This window comes from Ictalurus furcatus, chromosome 9 (genome assembly GCF_023375685.1).
Source record: "Ictalurus furcatus strain D&B chromosome 9, Billie_1.0, whole genome shotgun sequence".
Taxonomy (NCBI): domain Eukaryota; kingdom Metazoa; phylum Chordata; class Actinopteri; order Siluriformes; family Ictaluridae; genus Ictalurus; species Ictalurus furcatus.
Genome location: NC_071263.1, coordinates 16,875,298 through 16,894,436, shown reverse-complemented (window position 1 = coordinate 16,894,436; position 19,139 = coordinate 16,875,298). Strand labels below are relative to the sequence as shown.

At 39.6% G+C, this 19,139-nt stretch overlaps 2 protein-coding genes across 2 annotated transcripts in view; both read right to left on the bottom strand.

Moving 5' to 3' along the window:
* Positions 1-601, bottom strand: part of tonsl (tonsoku-like, DNA repair protein) — a 28,165-nt gene extending 27,564 nt beyond the window's left edge. The window contains exon 1 of the mRNA XM_053633174.1: positions 272-601. Within this exon, the coding sequence (XP_053489149.1) occupies positions 272-296 (25 nt within the window). The 5' untranslated portion in view covers positions 297-601. The remainder of the gene's footprint in view (positions 1-271) is intronic.
* Positions 602-4,253: 3,652 nt separating this feature from the next.
* Positions 4,254-18,846, bottom strand: edrf1 (erythroid differentiation regulatory factor 1). Its single transcript, XM_053633043.1, has 25 exons — positions 17,993-18,846; positions 16,389-16,597; positions 14,298-14,364; positions 14,037-14,162; positions 13,749-13,873; positions 13,505-13,661; positions 12,892-12,987; positions 12,615-12,736; positions 12,138-12,249; positions 11,902-12,049; positions 11,671-11,782; positions 11,438-11,549; positions 11,071-11,343; positions 10,879-10,950; positions 9,805-9,943; positions 9,471-9,662; positions 9,158-9,358; positions 7,644-7,865; positions 7,253-7,479; positions 6,829-6,987; positions 6,575-6,724; positions 6,162-6,315; positions 5,783-5,901; positions 5,428-5,600; positions 4,254-5,060 (listed from the first exon to the last, which is right to left on the bottom strand). Exons 1-25 carry the CDS (start codon positions 18,089-18,091, stop codon positions 4,925-4,927), a joined length of 3,702 nt encoding a protein of 1,233 aa, XP_053489018.1. The 5' UTR covers positions 18,092-18,846; the 3' UTR covers positions 4,254-4,924.
* Positions 18,847-19,139: the final 293 nt, after the last annotated feature.

Here is a 19,139-nt window from a genome sequence, read left to right as displayed (position 1 = left end):
GAAGTGACTTGAAGGTGAAACACGTGTAGCTCTGCTGAACAAAAATCAGTAACTGATGCAATGTCTAATCCTGACAACGGTATTAACCAACTGTGTAAAAAAAAATAAATAATAATAATAATAATAATAATAATAAAAATACGTTAGTTATGAGACCGTGTATAAATCCTAAAATTAGGGACACTTGTGCGACCTCCCTAACATCATTTACCTAATGCTAAAGTGTAATCTCCTCTGATCGTTAAAAGCTACATTAACAGGAAGAACTTACGCTTGATCTCTTTAGAAGTACTCATTGTGCTGTTACGCAGCAACCGCTAGCTAGTCTGCTAGCCGGACAGACAACAGTGACAAATCAATCAAAAGACAAAACATAAACAGCAGCTGGCATGTACTGAAAACCCCCGCGTGTTTTTAAATAATCAGAAGATTCATTTAGAAGCGCGATCCAGCGTTGGTAAATGAAAACCTATCTCGGTGATTAAACATCTCAGAGAAGCCGAGTTTGATCCAGCCTCCGTTCACAACAACGCGCCAAGAACTCTGCCGCACGCTGATTGGCTGTTGACAGGACACGTCACAGGCTAAAGGTCCTACAAAGCCCCTCCTCCACCAACATGACTAACCAACGACGACATTTTAGTAAGGGCAAGTGAAAGCATCCGTGTCTTATTTTTTAGTTTATGTTTTAAAACCAATTTTGAATACGGTTAAGAAGACCAGTTAATAAGTCGAAGTTGTTCTACTTTGTCACTCAACTGGTTCTTTAAAGTGACACTACTGGTTTAGTGTTATCCCTAGAAATGTAAATTTCTTTTAAATAAAATATAGGCTGTCTGAGATGGCGTCCTTCCAATTTCCTACAAACATCTAGGTGTCTTATGAGTATTCTGAATAGCTTTACTTTAAACATACTCGAACCATTCAAAAATTATCCCTGATGGGAAAAAAACAACAGAACCCCTCCTAGAATTTGTAATGGTTTTAATGGTTATAATGGGAATTGTAATGGTCCCTGTGGGTCTCTACTGGTACTTTGCTGACTAATTTCCCAATTAGGGTGCCGTCTAATGAGAGCAGTGGTGCCGTATAAAAATCCTTCAAACGTTTCTAAAATGTGTATAAAACATTTAATAGGCCTATATATGAGAAATATCTTATGCCTGAAATAATAACAGACACACATGCATAACAATAATAATAAAATATATAATAATAATAATAATAATAATAATAATAATAATTCCCTCCCCCTTGACCCCCCCTTGCGCGCGCACCTCCCCAAACCGACGAAGCGTTTATACTTGACGCGCTCACTGTTGTAATATTCTTTGAAACGATAGGGGGCGACTCGTATTAATCGTCCTATAAACCAACAGGAAGTAGCTGAGAGAAGTAGTAGTTTGTCGGAAAAACCATAGCAACGCTTACAAACCATGCGTCTCACGTGGAGTTGTTGAATGCTGAGGAGGAATTGTTGTGTTTGTTGTTGACGATGTTTGTTTTCAGTTCACTTCACTCAAACCCACAGTATAAAAAAAGAGCAAAGAATCATATAAGAATCATATAAAACCCAGTAAACCTTGAGATTATCACTTGTCACATTACAACAAAATATAGCTATAAATATGAGAACATGTATACAACTAAATTCAACAACCTCAATTTTTTTTTATTAATTTCATTAAGATTTTTATTAATACATGGACCTTTACTTTCATTAAATAGACTTATTATTTACAGTAGGATCATTTTGTAAATGTTAGCAATTACTGTAGACATGACAATTGCAGGAAGCACCCACTTTTTGTTTATTTCTCACATTTACAAAATCAGGTGATTATGTTCATCCATCAGTGCAAATATCTCTTTATTTATAGAAACAAAAGAAAGTTATTAAACGATCACTATGTATGTTCACACATCCATGTAAATGTCTCTATGTATAAAGACAAGAGAATGAGGTTTAATCACTGTCTGACAGTGTAGTGTGGTGACTGTGTTTATTTGTGAAGATACTGATGCAAGGGCGTAACCATGGTATGGACATGGGGGTCCGCTTAGTGTACCCACAAATGTAGTGTAAAGGAACGAAATGCTGTGCAACTTTCCTCACTTTCACTCGCATTTATAACGGTCTGTCACAACGTGAGGGTTCACAACAAACTCGGCGGGAGGATATACAAGTGAATGTAACGTTCATGGTCAAAAACTGGAACTGACGTTAGCCTAGCCTACTTCGTGGGTGTGCAAATATCAAAATTTGATTGACGTTCTTAAGAACAAACCAAGCCATCGTATGATGCTTCTATACTAAGCTAAGGTTACCTACTATTTAGGTATCTAGTTACTTACTGTCTGAAAAATAGCTCGTATGCTCTGCTATACTTTTCTACGCTTGGCTGCTGTCTCCATTTCTTACAGACTGAGCTGCTAAAATATATCAACCAATTTGCGTTGAGTATGGGTGCAACCAAGTGTACAATTGGAGGGGGAAACACACCTATTTTCCTTAACAAACGGAAATATATTAAAAACGAATAGACATAAATAAATAGAATAGATGAAGAAAATACAGATCCATTGGCAGGGTTCATTAAAGGGGGACATATAGAAATATTTTGTACTGTATATTGGGGGGGGACAAATTGGTATTTCCTCAACAGTGGGGGGGGGGGGGGGGTTACGCTCTCTCTATGGTCCCGCATGGACGGGTAATCTCTGTCTCTATGGTACCGAGATTATTTCTGAGATAATCATTTGAATGCTAAAATAATAAGTGAGCATCATAACTATGCATTCTAAAAATCATGCATACATATTTTGCCTACTTATTTCAAGTATTATTAAGTAACTTAAGAAAAATTGCATCTTACTAGTAGTAGTTTTCGATTCATGCTGACAAACCGAAAGCTTCATTTGACTATAGATGCATTACCTCACAGGTTTTTTTTCTGTGGTGCATAAACACTCATGCAGCATTTTATTAGGAACACTATACTAATACTGGGTAGGGCCTTGGTATTAACGGGCCCAAAGTGTGCCAAGAAAGCATTCCCTACCCCATTACACCACCTCAACAAGCCTGGACTGTTGACACAAGACAAGTTGGGTTCATGGATTCATGCGGTTGGTGCCAAAGTATGCATACTTTAAAAGCAAGTATACATACTTAAAAATGAAGTATTTAAAATAAGAATATAAGTATTCAAGCCAAATCCAGAATGGTTCTTTCTCAATCACTGAGACTGTAAAGTATGATGTAATCAAATTTTTACAATAAGGAAAAAACAGACCCACAAAAGCAAAGTTTCATAATTATATACACTCTCTGAGCATTTTATTAGGAACACCTACTCATTCATGCAATTATCTAACTATCTATTAATTAACGGCAAGTTACAAAAAATGCAGTGCAGGCCGCCACGCGGAATGAGGCCTCGCCCACTCACTGCGCTTGACCGCCCAGTATAAACCAGGCTTAACGCTGTCTGGCATTAGTGTTTGTGTAGGGTGCCACAAATTTCTGAAAATTTTCAAAGGGTGCCATGATTGAAAAAAGGTTGGGAAACACTGGTCTAGTGGATACCATTAAAGACCAATAATGGTAATGGTTTTAATGGTTAGCTGATGGTTTGTAATGGTATTTGTAGTGGACACAATTTGAATTTCTGTGATGGTTTCTATTTTTTTTTCCAGCAGCGATGCTCATTATTTTAATGTGTATAATTATACTTTGATTGTTTATTGGAACCGTAGATCTTTCATTCCACTGACAAAACATATATAAAATACATATATACACACCCCCTGGCTAAGCCTCACAGACCCCTGAGGGACCCCAGACCCCACTTTGAGAGGTACTGGTTGCACCACTTGAACAGTAACCAAGTGTTTTTAAAGTGAACTGGATATTCAACTTTGTGTTTCAGACATGACTGCAACATAAGCATGCAAGTAGCAAACCCCACAAAATTGTGCACTATATAGTCAAAGTGCAGTTTGGACATACTGCATGTTTTGTGAAGCCTGGATATGATCTTTGTGAGGTTGCATTACGGCTTGAGAATGTCTGTTTTCTCTAATTTACCAAAGTCAATTACAGTACTAAAACTGTACTTTTACAGTCTGGTTGTCATTCCACTGTCCAGGGGCCAAAAAGATTCATCAGTCGCAAGATTCTTTGTCCAAAGCCGTACCCTTTGAACAATATAACACTAGTGTAACCTGAGACAGAATCAAGACAAATGGCGTTCAATCAGCTTCCAAAATTTTAATAAAGAATTTTCATAGCACGCATGTATATAAAATACGGCATCAGCTCTATCAGACAGAACTTTTCCTGTACATTGCCTTATTATTGCACATATTAATCATTCATATTGTGACCCTTCTGGGGGGAGGGATAAATAAATAAATGTTTGCTTATTCATCTAAAAGTAAAATATTGAAGTATCTTTTTTTCTCTGAAGGATCAGAAACAAAAGGCATTTTAACTAGTTCACATTAGTCAGTTTTGGAAAATATTTCTGACAGTTTAACCTCACTAAATACAGTTGCAATCAAAATTATTCAACACCCATTGCAAATCAGGTTTACAAACAGCTGAAAGTCTGTAAATTTTGGCAATAAACCTGTTTTGCAATGGGGGTTGAATAATTTTGATTGCAACTCTAATACCTACAAAAAAATAACCAAAAAAAGGAAGGGCAAAAATCTAGTGAGTAATCAGCCATGAGTGTGAGAACAAGGCACTGCTGGTGAGAACTCATTCACATCGAAGTCCCATTCCAGAAACCTCTTCATGAGTCTTTCATTACAGGGTCTGGGTCTGGTCAGACGGTCGATACCCTCAGTCAGACTGGAGAGCTCACAGATGATTCACATTATAATTCACATGTAGAATTGGTGGTGTGTCTTTGGTTTATGCTGGCGAGGCCAGTTGATCAAGAAGTTCCATATAGAGGGCTATGCGCTGGGTCAGGGGGGTGTTCTTTTCTGATCGCAACAGCCTGGAGTAGACCTGCTTGTAGACCTTCACTTGCTCCTCTTCTTTACTGCTGCTTATACAGAAACAAACACACAAACGAATATTAATAACATCAGTATCTTATTGGTCTACATGGGTTAATTTCCTTCTGTTTATAAAGGTCTCCCAACATATCAAGTGGGTTAAATTGCAAATCTGTCTCATGAAGTTAAACAATATCTGTAATAATAAATGTAGAGGTACAAATTGCAGTATCGTACACAAAGTTTCCAGAAAAACATGGTGTTTCAGACAAAAGTCCTTCACCAGCCATGCAAGCTGTACAAGCATCTAAAACACCTATTTTGGATGCAATTTGTACAAAATAATTTGTCAAAAACCTACTATAATCAGGAAATTCTACTCTATGGGCCAAAAAAGGGGTTTCTCCCTCTTACCTGGGTTTGCGTTTGCTGGTGGTACTGAGTTTAATCAGCTGCAGCAGCAAGAAGGAGATGCTGGGCTCAAAGATGCCAATCAGCTTCACCACTTCCTGTGTGCTCAACCCTGTAGAGGCAGGGCTATCTTCAGAGGACTCAGCAGGTTTGGCCATGTCTTCTCGTACCACTTCCTGTAGCCACATATAAACACGCACAAACAATGAATATGGTTTCAGAACCTTCTAAAAGTGAAAAGTCTCTTTTTGTGTCCTCAAGTTTGTGTCCAGGGTCAGCTCCCAGAGCAGTGGGGCTCATTGCTTAATGTTCTGGACTAGTGTCCCAAAGGTTACGAGTTCAAACTGTAGAGCTATACCTCTCTTTGCTGTTGCTCCTGCAGCTCTTTGTAGATCAGGCTGAAGGCATGGCGAGTCTCGCACATTATTTCCAAAGCTCCTGTTAAGGTTTTCAATTTCACTGCACTACTGCTCTGTCCTGAACCATACAAGCACACAGACAAACACACGCATTAATGATGTAAAAGGAATGCATCATGTATTGGTAGAAACAATATAATAATGCAAATCTAATCGCAATGTTAATCCTAGCCCTAACCCAGAGGATATACATTATGAAACTAGAGATTTTTTCATGCAGATAAAAACTATTTAAGTGTCATAAAAATGGTTTTACCAATAATCTGCACAAATTGAGTTGGACTAATAGCAAGTGTGAGACCAGTGTGTGAGACTGACCTGCCATGGTGAACTCAGCGAAGGCCACACGCTCCAGCAGTGTGCGGAGCAGCTCACACGGGGCATCACTCAGACTGAGGAACAGACGCACTGCTTTGGAGTAATGGAGCTCTGCTAGAGACCTGTGCTGCTTCCGTACACTCTCATCACCCACCTTAAATGAACACATTGTTCATTTGGCATTTGTTATACCAATACACTGCAATATTCTTTTGCTATCAGCGTAGCTAAATGTATGAGCTCTGATCTTACATAGCTTGCTCTTTAGTACAAGCATTTAAAAGCCTACTTTCAATGTTTTTTCATTCAAGTTGAGAAGATAATGAGTGTGAACAAATATCATGAGCATAAGCAGGTGCACTGGTGGCTGCTCTGAAGGTCTACTCTGTAAGAAAATACATTTGCATGCATACCTGGTTACGGTAGCAACTGTGGTACATAGAAGCCAGCCTATGGTGGATAGTTGCTGCTCTGTACTGGTATAGTGGCTGGCGGGCTGATTCTGTCTGGAGGTCACAATAGCGCAAAGACTTCATCATAGCCTCTGTCACTTCCCTCTCAACCTGAAACAAACAAACAAAACAGAACATGAAACATGCTTCCACAATACATACAAAAACAGTCATCTATATAATCAAATGAGTATGTGTGTATATGCGTATGTCACCTGCTCCTGAGCTTTGCGGGACAGTGGAGCGTAGTCCTGCAGTAGTGTGGCCAGGGTGAAGTACGTGGTGGAGAGCTCCCAGTTCACTGAATCCCACACTGCTGCATGGCCCTCTCTACTGCCCAGACACTTCATGGCCCTCTGATAGTAATCTACTGCCTATGTTTGGATACATAGAGAGAAGGATACATCACACTTTACTTAACAAAACCAGTGACATTTAAAAGACACTGTTAAGAGGGTTTTGCTCTGCAATGAAATGGACCAATTAATTTAAACTCCAACATAGGCTACTCATTCAGGTCAGCAGCAAGTAGCAGCCTTAATTCTTTTAATGCTCACCCCCTTCTTGTCTCTTGTAGAATCCCAGTCCCGATTCTCACAACTACGTTACCCGTTATACCTGGCTATTGTCAGGATGTACCTTGTTGTAGTAAAGAGCCTCCTCAGGTGAGAACTCTCCTCGGCTCTCTTCTGTGGTCATGGTGCAATGGGCCTGCGCGCAGATCCGCATCAGTCTGCCGATGTTACACAGCAGCAGAGCTTTGTTAACCGAGTCTGAAATGGCCTCAAAATTCTGCATGCCCTTCTCAAAACAAGAGAAGCTCTTCTTCCACAGCTCTTGCTCTGCTGCACACACTGACTTCCGTACTGAGGCGCAGACACAGTGAAGGTAGAGAAAAACACAATTAAAATGCTGCAATGCAACATTCAACAGGTCAATGATACAAAATCCTTTGTACAAAATCCTGAGAAAGTAGACAGATATATAAGCCTAGGTAAAATATTTCAAGGTGGTAAAAGGCTGTACTCACCCCCTTCTTTCTCTGTCTGCAGTGCTGCAGCCTGGTTCATATAGAAGACGCCCATCTCATTGCGGATGTTTCCAAGCCTCTTCAGAACCTGAGCCAGCTTCTCTGGGCTCAGGTCTTTCAGAGCTTCAGAGGTTAAAATTTCATAGGCTGCCTCATAGCACTTACTGCTGACAAACAGTTGGTACTCTGGGTCAGTGGCCAGGTCAGTGGCCATGTTGAAAGCTAAGAGTAAAAAAAAAATAGACCATAAGACAAACTGTCAAAAAACATCCTTCTCAAGTAGAAGTCGACCAACAGATTGGTTTTGGCAATTAATCGGCATCGATAACCGATTGCTGGCTTCAAAAATCCATGCTGATAGTTTTTCCTGGTTGCGTCCATTGCAGGAGCGGCTGTGAAGGGTCTGCTGTCATTATACAGTACGAGAGCAGCCTCTAGAGGCGAAATATAAACTATCACTGACAACTTATTGTTATTTGAAGTGTTTTTGAATCATTTTGGATGTCTCTATTTTTATTTCTTATTTGGAGTGTTACTTTTTGCTTTAAATATTACTTTATTATTTTTAATAGTTAATGTATATTAATATTTATTTCATAAAAAAAAGTACTGTACATTTCCATGGTACAGTCAGTACTGTTTGTTTTTGTAATACAGTTCAGCACTATTTAACTTTGAGTGTTATGTTTTCATTCAATTCATTTAGTCGGTTGATCGATTGGTTATTGGCAGGTACTGCCCAACTTAGTTATCAGTATCGGTAAAATACACTATCAGTCGACCTCTATTCTCAAGCATATACAAATGGTTGTTCTCTTTTGGTGTCAATGTTTACAGTATAGCTGCACTGATTCAAAACACTTTTAGTCAGGATAAAGTTTGGTAGCAACTGTAACTGAATCAATACACACAGATCTCAGTAAAGTATCAGTATTGGTGAAATCCAATTCCATAAGCCTCTTTTTTTATTTTTTTTTTATTACCAGTGTACCATTATTACTATTAAAATGGGAAACATGCATTCTGAATGGCCAGCCTTTATACAATATAAACATCGAAAACAAAAATAAATTTGGATAACTGCCATATCTATAACTTCAGCTGTTCTACCAGACTGTCCACACGAACACATTTTAGGAATTAGTGCATCCTTAAATAGTGTAATAGGATACATAGATGTATTATTTGGCACATTTATTGCATCAATTTATTTATTAATGCTGTAGCCGAAAAAAGTATTGAAGCTATACAAGTCAAATGTAGCTTAGATATGAACGTTAACTGCATTGCAGTTGGACACAATCTTTGCTGTTTTCAGCATTTAACTTCCTTAAGAAAATTTAAAAAGTGATGCCATGAATGAGTTCTTGAGATGGAAAAAGATGACAAGTTGCCTAGCTTTTTAATTACTTGTCAACTATTAAACTGCTAGTCATGCAACTCGTTCCTGTTTCCTTGCTCATGAACACAGAAGGATTATATAATACTGATGGAATATGGTTGGTGAGTGAAACCTTGGCAGGAGCTCTCCCGGTGAAGGCAGTGAAGGATCTCCTGGTCATCTCTGGTCTGGTAGCTGTACTCCTCCAGATAGGCAGCTCTGTTTGAGGCATTCTGGGCCAACATCAACTGCACATCTCCACAGAGAGACAGACAATGGCTATGGAAGAGCAGCACAGATTGGTGCAGCCCACTGCATATAGCACAATACGCATCTACACACACGGAGGAGAGAGAGAAATGAACGTACTGTCAGAACACAGGTTAAAACGATTATATTATCTTGTGCTGATATTAGTTTACTCTTTTCTATTTTTGTTCTCTCACCATGACACTGTAGTGACAGTTTGATGTAACGCAGTGCACGGCCGTACTTCTGCAGGTTGGTAGCAGCCTCCGCCAGCACGTAGTAAGCTTTCGATGCCTTCAGGAAGAGCTGAAGCTTCATCTGGTGCTGCCAGGAACCAGGCAGCATGCCTGAGCGCATGGGCAACTTCAGCCCCTCACCACATGGAGCAGCTGAACAGAAACACAGAAAGAGAGTCAATAAAAGGAGCTCATAGTGAAGAACAGATAGAAAGCAATATCCAATAGATGAAAAGTATAATATGGCATAAAGCAAAAGTATTCTAGTGAAAATTGTAAGTGAGTGCTTCCTGACCTCTGTCAAGCAGCAGAGCGATCTCTTTCTCAACTGCTCTAGCTCCACTCTCCTCATACTTCAGAGGGATAGGAGTGTTGGGGTCAGCTGCCGGCAGGTCACTCTCCTTCTTGATACTGCTATCCACTGCCTTCAGTCCCTATAGCACAGACAGCAAAGTGTTTAATATACAGACAATTATCAAACATGCTATCGGCATGGGAACTCAATCTCTATCACAAACAATAACTTTAGAGGAAAAGGGAATTTTTAACATCTTGACATGTTGGAATTATTTGGTTCTAGTGAAAACTTCTGCCATACTAATACATTAAGAAATAACATTTTCAACTTCAATTAGTGAAAGTAGAACTTTTATTTACTTCTATACTTTTACTTTTAATATAACACAAGGCGGGGTACACCCTGAACCAGGTGCCAATCCATCGCAGGGTGATGCAAAAATCCCTCCCAAAGTGATGCCATGAATGAGTTCTTGAGATGGAAAAAGATGACAAGTTGCCTAGCTTTTTAATTACTTGTCAACTATTAAAAAACTGCTAGTCATGCAACTCGTTCCTGTTTCCTTGCTCATGAACACAGAATGATTATATAATACTGATGGAGGATACGCCACTGTATGTGGCGTATCCTCACATACACATTCACACACCCATTCATACACTACGGATACTTTGGACATGCCAATCAGCCTACCATGCATGTCTTTGGACTGGGGGAAGAAACCGGAGTACCCGGAGGAAATCCCCGCAGCACAGGGAGAACATGCAAACTCCGCACATACAGGGACGGTAGGAATCGAACCCCAGGTTGTGAGGCAAACGTGCTAACCACTAAGCCACCGTGTGCCCTACATATATCAGTGAGTCAGTAAGTAAGTCAGATAGAATATTAGACCCTAGGCCTCGACCTGTTAACGTGAATTTGAAAAACCTGAATGGCATAACTATGACTCTACCCAAAACATAAAATGTTATGCTCATTTATAAACATCTAGTCTTGTCTTGTCTTGAGTAATTCTGGATCATTTCTATTGATCCATTTGTCAATCAAGTGAAAAAGCAGTGTTCTCACCTTTAGCACATAGCTAAGTACAAGTCTACATTTCTCTTCTTTGTCTTGGGACACAGGAAACGAACAATTGGGCTGGTTGGGAAAAAGAAAGTTAGAAATAATAATAATTTCATTTCACAATTTCATGAAGAAGCAGAAAGGACATATGTATGGTTATTAACAGCTCCTGCTTCATGTAGATCATAGGCATACCCTTATCTTGTGGGTTGATGTGTACTTCTCTGGAACAGACAGCTCCTCAACAGATTTAATCACAGCCACAGCCTTGCAGTCCTCTGGCCGCTCAGATGCCATGCTGTATGAGCAGCCATCATCATCTTCTTCTTCATCCACCTCTTCATCCTCGTCCTCACTATAGCTGTCCTCCGAGCCCCCGTTGCGCAGAGACTCCTCGCTGCCCTCCTCCTCACTTGAGTCATCCAGCTGAAACAGCTCTGACAGCATGTAGTGAGCTGAGGCAATGATCTAAACAGTCAGAAAGGAAACATGATGAACCACCGTCCTATCAAAGTGAAGCTGAGCTGCAACTAAGGTATAGCGAGATACACAGCGTGTGTACCTGAGTGTGTTTCTCCTCGTCTAGTAGTTTAACACAGTTGAGCAGCAGAGTTCTAATGGTCCCATAGTGTTTCCTATTTTGGTTCTTTTTCAGCATCATATTACTTGCTACCCTGCAATTTAGAACAAATCAGCTCTGTTCATATCACCATACTCACAGTGATGACCCAGAAAACACAAAGCACTAAAGTATACACTATGGGATAGGATGCTTGCTTGAGATGCAATACACACTTATAAAGTAGCACTGCCACTGGCAAAGTGAAGGGGTTCTGGCATTTCTCTTCAGGTGCCTCCTCACAGAGAGTGGTCAGATCATACAGCTTTACAATGTCACTCCCACTGGCTACAAGTAAACAGAGTCAGACACACTTAGATGTTTTCTACTGTTTCACATATTTATACCCACTTTTGCAAATGACACGCAGCTATACCGCAAAGAGACACTAACATTCATAAACTCACCTTTGAAGAGCCAATATGTGTGCCCCTCTTTGGTACAATTGGATTTAAGAAAAGAAAGAATATTTTGGGCAATGTCTTTCACCACCCTAGTGGAGAACGTGGAATTGTCCAGATCTGGGATGTCCTCTGTTTTTATCATCTCGTATTTCTGTTAATAAGGATGGAAGCAAAAGCTGTACATGTGTACATATACTAATATGAAAAAGAATAGAGTACTGAACAAATAGACGTTTTACCTGCACTATGCCATTCACATGGAAACACATGACAAGCTCTGGTACATTGCACATCAGATTATCCAGCCAGTAATCGATACCAGTGAGAATGTTGATTGGTTTGTTGTTATCCCTAAATCAAAAGAAAAACAAAACATCCATTTTAATCCAAATTAAATACAGACACAATTGTAACTTTTAAATAAAATAATGTCACAATGTCAGTGATGCAAGTCACTACTGCTAAACCACCAACCCAATTATTTTAAACAGAATCCAATAATAGTATGTGTATTCTTCTTTCTTAGGGCATGATGGGAAAAATGACACTGGTACACAGTGACACTACATTATTAAATTAGAAGCCAGGTCTTTTAGGTGCTTTGAATTTAAAATGCCTGGATCTTATTACTGTGTAACAAACAGAGCATAAATAATTAAATAAAATATCTAATACTATAAATGCCGTCACCATATAACTGGGACAGGGAATCTGACCTGAGCCGCAGACTCACTGCTGGGTAACGGCCTCCTCCAAAAATGGGCATGTTGGATCCCACTAGCATGTGAATGTCCTCAAAAGTCCAGAGGATGTTCCGCACAAAGTCATTTTTTAAACCCTGCATCCATAAGAGAAAACCACAGCTGCATAATACTAGTAAGCCATAAAATATATCAAAAACTGTTTTATCATACTCTGTAGTAATCATAAGTACTTGGACTTTGAATCAAGCCTCATACAGACTTCCGCTGGGGTGATTTATGAGACTGTTACCTGGCTATTCTCTCCTTCATTAAAGAGCGTTGGCAGGTTCTGTTCTTTAGGAACAGAGGTAACATGGCCGAGCGCATACGTGTTCTCCACTCGCTCCTAAACAACAGAAAAGAGTATTAGAAAATATAACATCCTCTAAAGCAGTGTTTCTAAAAGTAAGGTCTGGGAACCCCAAGGGGTCTGTAAAGCACAGCCAGGGGGCGAGCCATGAGTTTTTCATTTAGTTACAGAGATGGAACCCACCATTATCAAACAGCACATTTACTATTGAGTTCTTATAGTTATTAGAATATTTAACTGGTCATTTGAATTGAAGGAGTTTAATCCAAAAACTCAATAACTCAAATATATACAGGCCTATAAATAATATCAGCTTGGACCCAATGTGTTCTGTCAGTGCAATGTTCAGGAATAAAAAGCTCTGTTAAATAAAAGGCTCCAATAAATGGAAACAATATTATTGTACATGTTTAAAACATTCATGAAATAAATCTGTACGGAGGAAGTCCATGGAATTAGTTTGACAGCAAAAGGTGTACTTGGCTCTAAAGCATGCATTTTTTTCTCTTTCTCTCTCACACAAAAACACACGATAAAAAAAACAGGAGATTACCTCCTTAGGAATAGAGGACTGGGCTGAATCCGAGGTTGAGCTGCTGAAGGTAGCAGGCCAGGACGGGCCATATTCCTCTCTTCCACAAGCCTCATCTGCTTCAGCACAGCTGTCTGATTCTGAAGCCACAGGCTCTGCAGCACCATCTCCATTTATACTGAATAACAAGACAGACTTCTGAATATAGATGATGATAGATGATAAAATACACAGTTACTTTGTTCGATGTAAAACTGAAACTCACCTGTAATAAAGGAATTTGGAGAGGATGGCCTTTTCATACCAGTGCTCTTTACTTTTCTTCTTCCTCTGCCATTTCTGGTCAATGAGCCGCTGGTAAAATTCCTTCAACCATGTCCAGTCTCCAGTCTACCATAAAAAATTACACACACACACACACACACACACACACTAGGAGGCTTGTGGAAGTAAAACTTGTGAGCAGTTCCACAGTCTCTCACAGTTTCGCCCGTGACAGAAAGAAACTGGAAAGCTTATGAGTAGTTACATTAGTAAAAGAGGATACACTCACCTGTGATGATCTCATGAATAGCTCTTGAATGTCAAGCTCATCTAGCAGTAGAGTCCTGCCCACACGATGCACTGCCATGCTGACATGAGATTTACTGTATGGGATCTTCAGCAGCTTCTTTATGTTCTGCACAAATCAGGCACACACACACACATTCAAAAACGTTATCTCCCGTGCGTACATGACTATAAGATGAGCATCAGACCTATATGAGATCTACATATTCACCATGTAATGATGATAAAACCAAACCGAACTCACCTCAGAGTCAGACACCACATCAACATCGTTGCCGATGGAGTCAATGAATTCATAAGCCATACCAAAGCTTAAACAAAAACAAACATAAGGCACCACATGACTCAAAGTTATAGTTCAGGTTAAATTAAGTGTAGCAAATTGTTCAGACACATAATAAGTGTGTGATTTAAATTACAATGCAATACTATGCAATGTTTCTTATTTATTATACCAAACTGTTCCAATGCACACAAAGTCTAACTTTAACTTGTCATACAACATTGATGATAAAGCATAGAAAACAATGAAGGAGAAATTTAATGTCCATTTGAAATGTGATTTGTAAATGGTGTACCATTATTTTTTTTTAAATGATCGTTTCTCAATAATTTAATAAAACATTGATCTGGGGAGTGTTGTTTATGAGACCAGCTATTGATGTCACTGAAAACTTAATGGCTTTGGCTTTATCAAGTAAATAAATATATCAAAAATATTTAGAGGATAACACGATAAAGGAATAGTATTTGGGGTGGTCATGCTACCACTTCCCTCATTGGAGGACCACTGAGACTTTTTATTGTTATTAGATGCTTCACGTAAAAGGATACTTTTAACCAAGGAGCTTGTGTGCTAAGCAAGCTAGCTAACTAAATAAACTAACTAATGTAGCAATGAATAAAAAGGTTCGTTATAATATATTCAGACAGGTTGAGCATCTTATACTGAAATCCCATGTATGTCCACCTGTGATAATTGTGACTACTAGCTGGCTAACTATTTGGAATGGTAGGAGGACATGGGGGTGTTTCCACATTGTATAGTCATATACACTCACCAAGCACTTTATTAGGAACATTATAATAATACTGGGTAGGGCCTTCCTTTGCTCTAAAAACAGCCTAAATTCTTCATGGCATGGATTCCACAAGATGTTGGAAACATTCCTTTGAGATTCAAGTCCATGTTGATATGATTACATCACGCAATTCCTGCAGATTTTTCAGGTGCACTTTCATGCCACAAATCTCCTGTTCCACCACATCCCAAAGATGTTCTACTGGATTCAGATCCTTTGACTGGGAAGGCCACTGAAGAACACTGAACTCACTGTCATGTTCATGAAATCAGTTTGAGTTGACTTTTGCTTAGTGATATGGTGCATTATCATTCTGGAAGTATCATTATAAGATGAGTAAATTGTGGGCATGAAAGTATGCACTTGGTCAGCAACAACATTCAAAATAGGCTGTGGCATTCAAGTGATGACTTATTGGTATTAATAATACCTCATCAGAAATTGAGATTCATCAGACCTAGCTACGTTTTTCGAGTCATCAACTGTCCAGTTTTGATGAGCCTGTCCAAACTGCAGCCTCAGCTTTCTGTTCTTGGCTGACAGAAGTGGAACTCGACATGGTCTTCTGCTGTTGTAGCCCATCTGCCTCAAGGTTTGACATGTTGTGCATTCTGAGATGCTTTTCTGCTCACCACAATTGTAAGTGGTTATCTGAGTTACTGTAGCCAGCTCGAACCAATCTGGCTATTCTGCGTTGATCTCTCATCAAAAAGGTGTTGCCATTCACAGAACTGTCACTCACTGGATGTTTTTTCTTTATTGCACCTTTCAGAGCAAACTCTAGAGACTGGTGTGCATGAAAATCCCAGGAGACCAGCAGTTACAGAAATACTCAAACCAGCCTGCCTGGCACCAACAATCATGCCACAGTCAAAATCACTGAGGTCACATTTTTCCCCATTGTGATGGTTGATGTGAACATTACCAGAAGCTGCTGGCCCATATCTGCATGGTTTTATGCACTGCACTGGCTAATTAGATAATCACATGAATGAGTAGGTGATAATAAAGTGCTCTGTGAGTTTATATTCATAGAACCTGTCATTTTTAATAAAGGTAAAGAGAAGTTCCCAGATGTATTAGTTGTTTCCTAGGCATTAAAAACACCCATCCATTAAACAATCCTACATAGATTATTTTAATGACCCAAAAGGTTTATGTTCATGACTTCCCAATGACTGCTATGCCATGTATGAAAACGTGTTAGTGGCAACCTGTGAAAGTGATAAAAAGAGGCCATAAAGCAATCATACCTAGAGAAGGGCTTGCTTTTGCTGCGGGAGCCAAACACAGTGGTGCCAGCGGAGCCGAGCTGGGCACTCTGGCGTAACCAGTTTGCTGGAGGAAGCTTGAGATCCGTTTTCTCCTGAAGGAGTGCATATGTGGCTGGAGGCGGTGCTGCAGAGTACTTCACCACAGCTCGACTCTTCACCTCATTGTTGCAAAGACATAAGACTGCCCCCTGAGAAACAGAAAACTCACAAATCAGACTTGCAACTACATGAATCAAACAGTATTTGCAAATTAACCTGACATATAAACTAACAATAGATTGCTTTAGGAAACAATAAGGTCATGCTTTATATATTGGCAGTTTAGAACTCCTGTAGACTGAGACAGCACCGTAAATGGGCTATAATTTGAAAATCGTGTCTTTCTTGTTTTCAAGCATTTTTAAACTTTAAGGAGTTTCACTGAGCAAATAGCATCCAGAGCACAGGTCAGTGCAACTGTACGCAATCAATTTATTATGCAGGTTCAGGACATCCATCTTCTATATGGCTTGTCCTACACAGGGTCTCGGGAGAGCCTGGAGCCTATCCCAGGGGACTCCGGACACAAGGCGGGGGACACCCAGGACGGGGTACCAACCCATCGCTGGGCACAATCACACACACATACACACACTACAGACAACTTGGAAATGCCAATCAGCCTACAATGCATGTCTTTCGACTGGGGGAGGAAACCAGAGTACCCAGAAGAAACCCCCGGAGCACAGGAAGAACAGGCAAACTCTGCAAAACACAGCGCAGAGGCAGGATTTGAACTCCCAACCCCAGATGTAAATGGTCTGCACTTATATAGCTTTTATCCAAAGCGCTTTACACTGTGTCTCATTCACCCATTCACACACACAGACACAGACACATACCAATAGTAGCAGAGCTGCCATGCAAGGCAGAAACTTGCCATCGGGAGCAACTTGGGGTTCAGTGTCTTGCCCAAGGACACTTCGGTATGTGGAGTCATGTGGGCCGGGAATCGAACCGCCAACCCTACGATTAGCGGACAACCCGCTCACATGAGCCACAGCCGACCAAGATGTGCGAGGCACATGTCCGCCCAAGCGACAGATGTGTGAGGCAAATGTGCTAACCACTAAACCTAGTTTCAGGACAATTCAATAATTAATTAGCATATTTCTGCTCAGATGTCAAAAGAAAAGACATCTGTACTGACATGTAAAAATCCTGCTCCCGTCACTAACCATGCAACTGGCTGTAGTGTAAACTTATTTTAACTTATGAATATTAATAAACACAGAGTGGCTACTTTTGAATATTCATTAGAAGTGGGCGGTCTTAATGGCAGCATGCTGCAAGCTGGCACAAAAAAATTATTAACAATACATAAACATAATACACACATTATATATACGTATATGTATATACATGAATACACACACACACACACATCACTTGTGCTTTATAGACACTCATAAGTAATAAACCATTCCTGAAAACAATAGTACATAACATCTTTAATGACGCAATGACTCTTTACACATGACAAACTTCATTCTGACAGCTTCGACAGGTTATGTTGTTTATGATGTTTCTGTAGCGTTAGTTACCTGTTTTGTGTCTTCACTGGCCGAGCTGTCTGCTTCCACTTCTTCATGTTTGTGGTGTGGACACACAGACGAGTCCTTCCCCTGATCTGCACAGCTCATGTTTAACAGGACAGCACTATTCACTCAGCTCTCTCAGCCATCCAGACACTTCCAGATAAAGCGGCCGTACAACTCGTCCAAGTTACACTGAAGCAACATTCACAAACAGTGATGGTTACTGATCTAAATCTGGCTCAATCAGTCTGACTAACCAGCAAGCCGAATGTGTCTAGCTAGATAACTAAAACTGGCTTAGAAGACACATTTCTCGTACATAGCTGTGCATCCTAGCTAATAACAAATGCTATTTCTCCCCCGGAGCCATCAGCTTCATTAACCACATCGACCGGGAATACTTTAGACAAATTAACAGGCCAACGATTTGAATCGCTTGTCACAAAAACGAAAGATAGAAAGAGACCTTACAGCTCGCTCGAGAAAAATTTACCATCACGAACGCTGAACTTGCTTAACCCGGAAGTACATATGACGTCGGCAAAATGTTCTAGAAAAAATTGCGCTTGTTATCAAAATGTTTGTTTTTTTTTTCATTTATTATTAAGGAAAGTTTAATAATATTTATATATTTATAATGAATATATTTTATATTTAATTCTTCATATATGCACTAATGGTGCCCAGTGTTTCTGAGTAGTACGAATGTAATATACATTTAACACGTTACAATCCATGCTAAACTCTTTTACAATACTTTTGCAGTATTTTACAATAGTATCTAAAATATCTTATTACTGATTACAATACAAATAGATAATATGTATTCTCAAATAATGCATAGGCCTATCTTGTATATTGGCATAAAGGTGGCTTGACGTTGGATGTTAGATATGCGGAAAGTAAGGGACCGTCTCTAAAATTACATACGACATTGTTAAACACGTTTCTAACTTCAGTAGCATTTGAAGGGAATGACTTACAGTCACACAACCAACTGTAGAGTGTTCTGGTTGTGTGACTGTAAGTCATTCCCTTCAAATGCTATTGAGCTTTAAATAATGGCATATTTTGTATGGGCCCATTCTGTAGTGAAATTCATATAAAAATGACGGTATTTCATAGTTTATTTTATTAAATATCAAAAATCTAA

What these genes read in the sequence shown, in the direction of transcription:
- edrf1 (XM_053633043.1), bottom strand. Translation starts at nt 18,091, where the DNA reads ATGAGCTGTGCAGATCAGGGGAAGGACTCGTCTGTGTGTCCACACCAC. An exon ending in GTGGCAGTGCTACTTTATAA is followed by an intron (nt 11,550 to 11,670) that starts GTGTGTATTGCA and finishes TCTAAATTGCAG; the next exon opens with GGTAGCAAGTAATATGATGC. An exon ending in ACAGTTGCTACCGTAACCAG is followed by an intron (nt 6,316 to 6,574) that starts GTATGCATGCAA and finishes TGTTCATTTAAG; the next exon opens with GTGGGTGATGAGAGTGTACG.